At 46.7% G+C, this 10,000-nt stretch overlaps 1 protein-coding gene across 1 annotated transcript in view; it reads left to right on the top strand.

The window, feature by feature from the left end:
- The window catches only part of cita (citron rho-interacting serine/threonine kinase a), a 147,557-nt gene that overhangs the window by 82,195 nt on the left and 55,362 nt on the right, over positions 1-10,000 (top strand). The window contains exons 20-26 of the mRNA XM_052125463.1: positions 1,361-1,477; positions 4,033-4,142; positions 5,985-6,159; positions 6,246-6,443; positions 7,630-7,683; positions 9,089-9,286; positions 9,415-9,608. Of these exons, the coding sequence (XP_051981423.1) occupies positions 1,361-1,477; positions 4,033-4,142; positions 5,985-6,159; positions 6,246-6,443; positions 7,630-7,683; positions 9,089-9,286; positions 9,415-9,608 (1,046 nt within the window). The remainder of the gene's footprint in view (positions 1-1,360; positions 1,478-4,032; positions 4,143-5,984; positions 6,160-6,245; positions 6,444-7,629; positions 7,684-9,088; positions 9,287-9,414; positions 9,609-10,000) is intronic.

The raw sequence follows: 10,000 nt of genomic DNA, 5'->3' as shown, positions 1-10,000 counted from the left end.
TTAGGAAGATTCCTGAGGAATGCTTGTAGTACCACCTGTTTACTCCAGGGGGCAGTAAGTGAAACTTCAGCTGTATGAGCAACACACAGTTTATACAGTGAACAAACACTTCAGCAGAACAACACAAACATGTGTTACATTCTTGCGTTCAAACACTTGATGTTATTGAGTATTAAACTATATTTAATGACACAGTGAACTAAACATGTATGTGTATGACGCAACACACCCGAGACGCTACACAAGCATGTCTGATGCAGGTGTCCTTAAACAAGCCCTCATAATAAATCTCTGATTGATAAATTCACTTGTGTAATGGATTGCTGTGAACTGTGTGTCAATGATTGACTTATGATCAATAATATGGTAATAATCAATACATTGTATTATAAAGCTGCTTTTTGTCTTATCAGTGATGAACTCTTCTGGCACAAGAATGTAATGCATTTTAATTAAATGAATATTTGTTATTATATATATATATAATTTTTAAGTATTTAAAGATAGCTATGTATAATTATATATTGATATAAATATATATAATCATTATATATTGAGTTATTGTTATATGAGGGGCTTTCTCAGCAAATATTTGTGTATGCGATTAAATGCGATTAATTAATCGGGACATCATGTAATTAACTAGATTAAAACATTATATCGATTGACAGCCCTAATTAAAATGTATCTCTCATTTTGGTAAATTTTACATGTACACTTATTATATTATATTATATTACGCAATGGTAAAATAATTCTGCACTTATTTCTTCACTTTCAAATGTTATTTTAATGCTCTTTGATTAAACCCACGTTATAATTATGGTTATTTTATTTTATGTATTTTTTTTCCTCCCCAATTTGTAACGCCCAATTCCCAATGCGCTCCAAGTCCTCGTGGTGGCGTAGTGACTCAATCCGGGTGGCGGAGGACGAATCTCAGTTGCCTCCGCGTCTGAGACCGTCAATCCGCGCATCTTATCACGTGACTTGTTGAGCGTGTTACCATGGAGACTTAGCACATGTGGAGGCTTCACGATATTCTCCGCGGCATCCACGCACAACTCACCACACGCCCCACCGAGAGCGAGAACCACATTATAGCGACCACGAGGAGGTTACTTCATGTGACTTTAGCCTCCCTAGCAACCGGGCCAATTTGGTTGCTAAGGAGACCCGACTGGAGTCACTCAGCACGCCCTGGATTCAAACTCACGACTCCAGGTGTGATAGTCAGCGTCAATACTCGCTCCCGATCAGACAGTTATTAAATAACTGTGACAGACCTACAGATTTTCTACTACTAGCTTATGTGTGTGTGTGTGTGTGTGTGTGTGTGTGTGTGTGTGTGTTTCTGCAGGTCTTGGAGGCTCAGATGAGATCAGATCTGGCTGATAAAGAGACTCTTGAGCAGAAGCGATCTCAACATGAGCAAGAAGCTCGTGAGAAATGCAAACTCATCAGTGAGCAGAAAGCCGTGAGTGTCTCCATTTCATCTCAAATCAAGACTCAAACACTGTTCACACAGAAGCACAGCTCTGCGGGAGTGTTCAGTGTGTTTGTGTAGTTTTATTTGTGTTATGCTGACTAGATCATCCAGCACACTTTGAGGATTTTGAGTAATTATGGGAATCAAGGCCCACCGACTGCTCTAGTGCAATTGGATAATCAAACAATAAAGAGTCTTTCAATCATCTGGTTCTAGTAATCGGGATGCAGTATCAGTTCTTTATGTGCTTTGCAGTGATGCTTGCAATAAAGTTGCATATTATTAAGCATATGATATAATGAGGATGCCAGTGTTGTAGACGAGTCATCAATCGTGACTCGTCTTGGACTTGAACACTAATGACTCAGGCTTGGACTCGAGCGTTGGGTCCAGTCTGACTTGGTGGAGAGGACTTGTTACAACCGTTAACCTTTGCGTTCTGCCCTGTATGGCATGAGATCACATGCATGTCGTGCCATGTACCGGTTGCGCTTGCACGAATCTCTGCGCTCGCACGTGGATTTCCTTTGCTTTCTCTGGACATGGACGTGCCCTCTCAAATCTGCCTCTGTAGGCGTGGTATAGTGAGGGAGAATGCCAGAGTTTTGTATTTTCTCCCCATTCGGTTACTCGCTCGGGTGGCGGAGGACAAGTCTTAGTTGCTTCGGAGACGTCAATCCGCGCATCTGATCACGTGACTCGTTGTGAATGACACCGTGGAGACTCTCCACGATCCTCACACAACTCACCACACGCCCCATTGAGAGCGAGAACCACTAATCACCACCACGAGGAGGTTACCCCATGTGACTCTACCCTCACTAGCAACCGGGCCAATTTGGTTGCTTAGAAGACCTGTCTGGAGTCACTTACCACACCCTGGATTAAAACTCGTGACTCCAGGTGTGATAGTCAGCGTCAATATTCGCTGAGATACCCAGACCCTCTACCTTGGCAGACTTCTCCCAAAAATTACATTAAATGATAAGTATAACATGTAGATGGCAGCAGAGATCCACTAATTTATTCCTGGTTGTAACAAGAATAATTAGCGTACGTGCATCTGCATTGTGGTTGTGTGTGACAAGGAGGAGGGCGTGGCCGGTCCGTGATTTTGCACGGCCGGCGTTGAATCAGCTGATCAGTGAGAGAGCGAGATAAAGGGGAGCCGGAGGACCCAGTTTGAGAGAAAGAGAGAGACGCAAGTGGCCGTGTTGCATTTAGTTTATTATTAAACTTTGTTAACTGTTCAGTCGGTTCCCGCTGCCTCCTTGCCCGTTCTTATTCTGTTATGGTGGTGCCGAAACCGGGAAGGAGGAGGGTTGCGCTGTGACTGAGCTGGCATCCACCAAGGGAAGAGGAGTGGTTGAGGACTGGGCGACAATGTGTCCAAGTTCTTCAGAGTTGGAGGGGGGAGTTGGTCAGACCGGTGGTGCCCCAGCCTGAATCGGGCGGGGGAGGAGTGTGACAAGGAGGAGGGCGTGGCCTGCGACACTGAATCAGCTGATCAGCGGGAGAGCGACATAAAGGGGGGCCAGAGACGCCTGTTCAAGAGTGAGACACATGCTGCCACTTTGCATGTGTGTCTTTTGTTGTTTATTTTGAATGCTTTATTAAGTATTGTTTGCTGTTCAACCGGTTCCCACCTCCTTCTGATTTTATTTGACGAATTCCCCCAAAAATTGCTCTGTATTATAGTCTCGCCCATTAATTTCCTATGGTTGGTCAAAGTTGACCATGAAAGTCCATCCATCCATCCATCCATCTTCAACTGCTTATCCAAAGTCAGGTCGCGGGAGCAGCAGCTCCAGCAGGGGGCCACAAACTTCCCTATCCTGAGCCACATTAACCAGCTCTGACTGGGGGACTGTGAGGTGTTCCCAGGCCAGTGTGGAGATATAATCTCTCCACTTAGTCCTGGGTCTTCCCCGAGGCCTCCTCCCAGCTGGACGTGCCTGAAACACCTCCCTAGGGAGGTGGCCAGGGGGCATCCTTACCAGATGCCCAAACCACCTCAACTGACTCCTTTCGACGCAAAGGAGCAGCGGCTCTACTCCGAGCTCCTCACGGATGACTGAGCTCCTCACCCTATCTCTAAGGGAGAAGCCCGCCACCCTTCTGAGGAAGCCCATTTCGGCCACTTGTACTCGCGACCTAGTTCTTTCGGTCATGACCCAGCCTTCATGACCATAGGTGAGGGTAGGAACGAAAATTGACCGGTAGATCGAGAGCGTTGCCTTCCGGCTCAGCTCTCTTTTCGTGACAATGGTGCGATAGAGCGAGTGCAATACCGCCCCCGCTGCCCCGATTCTCTGGCCAACCTCCTGCTCCATTGTCCCCTCACTCGTGAGTGTTCACACAAGACCCCAAGGTACTTGAACTCCTTCACTTGGGGCAATACCTCATTCCCTACCCGGAGTACGCACTCCATCGGTTTCCTGCTGAGAACCATGGCCACTCTTTAATTGACAGCTGTGTATTATATCATAAATAAGTGTGTGCTGATGCTGTGTGGTTCATATATTGTGTGTTTCTCTCTTTAGACCATCAATGCCATGGACAATAAAATGAAGAGTTTGGAACAGCGGATCGCTGAACTCTCAGAGGCCAATAAACTGGCAGCAAACAGCAGCATTTACACGCAGAAAAACATGTAAGAGCCCTTTAAAGTCATCTTAAAGTCTTACAGTCCAGCTTAGACTAGCAGTCAATTCCAGACTGGTTTATCCTTGTAAGAGTGGGTTTGGGTGTAGTGGCTGGACCACCATATCCATTCAGTTCAAGTCTAGTGAAGCTGGTTGACCAAGGAAGTCTTGCTGGTTAAGTTGGTTAAAAGGCTTTGTGTGTAATCAACAGATATTCACACTATTCTCATGTTTATTCAATCAATTGCTTACTTATTAGGGACATCATGATGAATAGATTTGATGTTTGGCTCAAATGCATTGTTTGGATTAGACGAAGAATTTAATAGATGCTCAGCATGGATCTGTTCATGGAATCACAGTTGTGTCATTGCCACGCTCAGGAAGAAAACAAAAAGCCATCGCCTGCTGCTGAGATAAAATTGGTCAGGATGGTCAAGTGTCAACCAAGAACCACCAAAAGGCAGGTCGGCGATGAATTTAAAGCTGCTGGAACACAGGTGTCAGTGTCCACACAGTGTCCGCCATGGGCTGAGGGCCTGCTGTGCAAGAAGCGGCACCTTAACGCTCGACTGAAGTTTGCTGCTGATCGCATGGATGAGGATTGGCTTGTTGAGTACGTTACCACGGAGACCTAGTGCATGTGGAGGCTTCACGCTATTCTCCGTGGCATCCACGTGCCCCACCGAGAGTGAGAACCACATTATAGCGACCACAAGGAGGTTAACCCAACGTGATTCTACCCACCCTAGCAACCAGGCCAATTGGTTGCTTAGGAAGCCTGACTCGAGTCACTCAGCACGCCCTGGATTCGAACTTATGACTCCAGGTGTTGTAGTCGGTGTCTTTACTTGCTGAGCTCCACAGGCCCCCTAACTCCAAATTCTTAAGGATCAGCCAGAAGGTTAGGTCTCGGACACAGTTGGGTGTTCCAACAGGAAAATTGGCTTGTTGGCCCCAAACTCTAAATCAGGCTAGAAGTAAGATTTTAGAATAGCCTTCCCATGGAGGCCTGGGTAGCTCAATGGTAAAGACGCTGGCTACCATCTCTGCAATTCGCGAGTTTGAATCCAGGGCATGCTGAGTGACTCCAGCCGGGTCTCCTAAGCAACCAAATTTGGCCCGGTTGCTAGGGAGCATAGTCACATGGGGTAAACTCCTCATGGTCACTATAATGTTGTTCGATCTCAGTGGGGTGCGTGGTGAGTTGTGCGTGGGTGCCGCGGAGAATAGCGTGAAGCCTCCAGACGCGCATGTCTCCGCGGCAACGCGCTCAACAAGCCATGTGATAAGATGCACGGATTGACTGTCTGCAGACGCGGAGGCAGCTGGGATTCGTCCTCTGCCACTCGGATTGACGCCACCACGTGGACTTAAAATAGCACATTGAGAATTGGACAAATGTCCCAAAGTCCTGACTTAAACCCCATAAGCGCCTAACTGCGGTGAAAATGGCGCAAAGGGACGTTTAACCAAATTTTTGCATAGCTGTAAGTGTATTTTTGACCCAAAATAAAAAATAAGAGTTGTAGAAATCATTGGAAACTCAAGACTGCCGTGATATATAGTACATGTTCTACCACATAGTAGCGACCACGATGAGGTTACCCCATGTGACTCTACCCTCCCTAGCAACCGGACCAATTTGGTTGCTTATTAGACCTGACTGGAATCACTCAGCACGCCCTGGGATTCAAACTAGTGACTCAAGTCGTGGTAGCCAGCGTCTTTACCACTGAGCTACCTAGGCCCCCCAATTTTGACTTTAATAAACAAAGAAGTGCAACTGATTCACCCAGTTTGACCTCCTGATGTGACTTATGCATGATATCTGTGGGTGTGTTTCTCAGGAAAGCTCAAGAGGAGATGATATCTGAACTCCGACAGCAGAAGTTTTATCTGGAGTCACAGGCGGGAAAACTGGAAGCTCAGAATGCCAAACTAGAGGAACATCTGGAGAAGATGAGCCAACAGGAGCAGACCCGGAAGAGCCGGCTTCTGGAGCTGGAGACTAGACTTCGAGAGGTGAGAGAGTAGCGTCCACACTTAGAGAAGTGCACTAGCGTACTACTCGCACTGTATCTGCTGTATGACATTGTGTTGTGTTGTAGATGGGTCTGGAACATGAAGAGCAGAAGTTGGAGATCAAGCGTCAGGTGGCGGAGCTCACGCTCTCACTGCAGGAGAGAGAATCGCAGATCAGCGGTCTGCAGGCCGCACGACACGCCCTAGAGAGTCAACTACAACAGGCCAAAACTGAACTAGAGGATACGACAGCGGAAGCCGAGGAGGAGATCACAGCGCTCCGAGTGAGACAAACTCACATTCTGTGGAAAATAACTGCATAGAAACTACTTCTTTTAACATTATAGAGCCTTGGGATAGAAATAAAAGCTATAAACATGTCGAATACGAGCGCTTTAACCTCGTGCTATCCCACGTCCCCATGTGCGTACATTGCGTTTTGGTTTCACTATACCCTACGCATAATTGAACTTCATTGAAACCGACTGATCTCAGTTCAGGACACTCTGGGCTGTCATTAAAGGTCATATGGCAAAACAACATGGTGCCAATCGCAGCTGAGATTGTCTACATATACTCGTACAAAACGTAACATCTCTAGTTTCTTCTGATTAGCCATTTTAAAAATCCCAGCGATGGCGAAACAGCCCACTGTTAAACACGATGACCTCTTGCGAGGACAATAAGCCTTGATTACCTTGGAAATCCTACGTTTACTGTGCATTATCACATTGAGATTCAATGGGTGCATCCAAAAACGGGAAAATCTTGCTTTCAGGGGCTATATATGGAGTTAAGCTGCGTTCACACTGCCAGCGACATGCAGCGACAAAACAACCTTATCTCATTCATTTTCAATGAGCGCTGGCGACTTCCGGCAACACCAGTGACGCGACCAAAGTTGAGAAATGTTTAACTTTTGCAAATGATGAGCGACTTTCTGGAGTAAAAGCCAATACGAGAGAAGATGGTAGAGCTCACGTGATCCTAATATTTTAATAATAATATTAATTGTATAGAAACGGCGCTGTTTAGACTCTCCATACACACCACTAGCGACCTAACCGCCAGCCACTGGCGACATGCGGCGACAACATGCGTTCACCCTGCCAGTTACCGCAGCTTAAGGATGAAAATAAGGATAATTTCAAACTGTTCTGAGACCAGTGCAGACAGACAGCACACTGGAGGTTAAGTAGCGAGTCCTGTAAAATGGTATTTCTCGAATGGTGGGTCGTGTATAGCAGGGAAAGAATAATGCCAAAGTTTGCTGCAGCCCAAGAAAAATGGCAAATTTAATGATATGCATCTTAAGTTCGGTGCTAAATATGCTTTTAATCTAACCTACTGTATCCTCGGAGCATGCACGCCAACGGGGCTTCCCTCGATATCGCGCTGCAGACCTGTATATTGACACATACAGTAAAACAATTGGATCACACTAATGTTGTGTCTGTTGTTTACATTTAGGCCCACAGAGATGAAATTCAACGCAAGTTTGACGCTTTGAGAGACAGCTGCTCGGTAAGTCACAAGTGTTTTGGTGGCTAAGATTGCATTAATTTATGACACCCTGCATAGTACATACTTTTCATATTTATTAGGGTTAGGTTTATATATATACATAAAATGTACTTGGCATCAATTACTGTTTATCATGTTTACATGCACTTAAGAAAACGGTTTATTTCAGGGTATAACTTAGTTCAATGGAAAGGAGGAGGCCCCGCCCTCTTCCTTGCCACATTTCTCCCTCCTTTCATTCAGGCCGGGGAGCCCCCGGCATGACGTACACCCCCTTTCCGCCTGCCGGCAGGTCTTCCCCGCCTTCTCGGAATTGGGTGGGAAAGGAGGAGGCGAGAACCGGCTTGACAATATCAATAATCTTTTAATAAAACAAAAAGACGCAAACATAAACACATGCAAGGCAGCTGCCCGTATCTCTCTCTCTAGAACTGCCACCGCCGGTGGCCTTTATCCGTCTTGATGGCTTGATTAGCCTGATTAGTGGCCGGATGTGTGTCATCACGCCCCGGCTCCGCCCTCCTCCTCGCCACACTCCTCTCTTCTTTCCTTCAGTCCGCGGGCATGACGAACAGGTCTTCCTCGCCTTCTCGGACCTGGGAGGGCAAACAACCAAACAAAAAGAGATGGAAAGGCCAACATGGAGCGACAGTGGGAGAGAGAGAAAAATCTAACTTACTCGCCCGTTCTCTGATACGGCGTAGCCTTGTCCTGGGTCACTCCTCCATCCTCTAGTGGAGGAAAGCCGCTCTTCCCCTAGTGGATCGGAGGCAGTCCTCCGGCCCCTGGCAGACGGAACACCCCGCTGCATTTTCGGTGAAGAGTAGGGGGTCACCCCAGCCCTTGGCAGCGTTTTTTTCCCGCTCCAGGCAGTGGGCTAGGAGCCCCTACTCCACTCGCGGTCGCGGTAATTAAAGAAAAAGATGCAAACCTAAACACATGCAGGGCAGCTGCCCGTAACACACTCTCTCTAGAACTTTTATCCTCAATGGCTTAATTAGCTCGATTAGGGGCCAGGCGGGCGTCATCTCTGCCCCGCCCTCCTCGCCACACAGGGTTTTTGCAGATATCGCTGTTCTGAAACGTCATGTAAACTAGAACGGCGATTTCCTCGTTCCTTTTAAGTGATTCAGAGAAAGCGGTTTAACACACCCAGGCTTTATGTGGAACACCAATGTAAAATATCGACTGTCCCGCACGTTCACACATATGCGCTCATACATTGGGGGAATCCCGGAATTTGGACAGAAGAGGGAAACCCCGCTATTGCAGTGCAATTCCGCTGTAGGTCGCGATGGAAAGTGAAGGAAATAAACATGGCAACAACTCCAATGAATGCGACGATTATGTGTATAATGGCTAATTAGCATCTTCATAACTGATGAAGATGATGTTGATGTGACAGGTAATCACAGACCTGGAGGAGCAGTTAACTCAGCTGACGCATGAGAACGCCGAACTCAACCGCCAGAACTTCTACCTGTCCAAACAGCTGGACGAGATGACGGTGGAAAACGAGGAGCGAATGCAACTCTCTCAGGATGTGGACCGTCTGCGCAGAGAGGTCGCAGACAGAGAGATGCACCTGAACAACCAGAAGCAGGTCATTTTTACACATCCAAGCTGAAGTTGAGAATGTATTCTCATTGCATGCACACTGTGCTTCATTTTAGAGATCCCTGTAATGAACCATCTCTCCTGTAATGACGATCAGTGTCTGTTCGTCCGCAGAACATCGAGACGCTGAAGACCACGTGCAGTATGCTGGAGGAGCAAGTGGTGGAACTTGAGAGTCTGAACGACGAGCTGCTGGAGAAAGAGAGACAGTGGGAGAACTGGAGATCTGCTCTGGAGGACGAGAAGAATCAGGCCGAACGCAGGACCCGAGACATGCAGAGACTCCTGGACAACGAGAAACAGAACAGGTGACTCGCTCAGAACGCACCGAACAGGTAACGCGTACACATAGGTAGAGCAACGGCAAAGGGTGTGACATCATTTAGAACCAAATTTGGCCAAAACATGATCAAGAAAAATAACAAGAAGGTGTTTTTGAGTTCCTTTCGGTGGCTTGTAACAGCTGGCCGGAGCAAACTTTCAGGAAAACTTCTTACCGGCTTTAAAACACATTCGTACTGCCATTGGTCCACGTCATCGGTAGGTGTGTCCTGGAGCTCCACCTACTTTGAGGCCCATTCAGTTACACACCCTAATCAACTTTATTTCATGGTATGCTGATTAAATAATCACAATTAATTGCATATACTGTATGTACAGCATATTTGCTGAGAAAGCCCCTGAAGTAATCATTATTCAA

Source organism: Xyrauchen texanus, chromosome 4 (genome assembly GCF_025860055.1).
Source record: "Xyrauchen texanus isolate HMW12.3.18 chromosome 4, RBS_HiC_50CHRs, whole genome shotgun sequence".
Classification (NCBI taxonomy): Eukaryota; Metazoa; Chordata; class Actinopteri; order Cypriniformes; family Catostomidae; genus Xyrauchen; species Xyrauchen texanus.
Note: the sequence above shows the minus strand (reverse complement) of the source record. Positions and strands in the feature narration are given on the sequence as shown.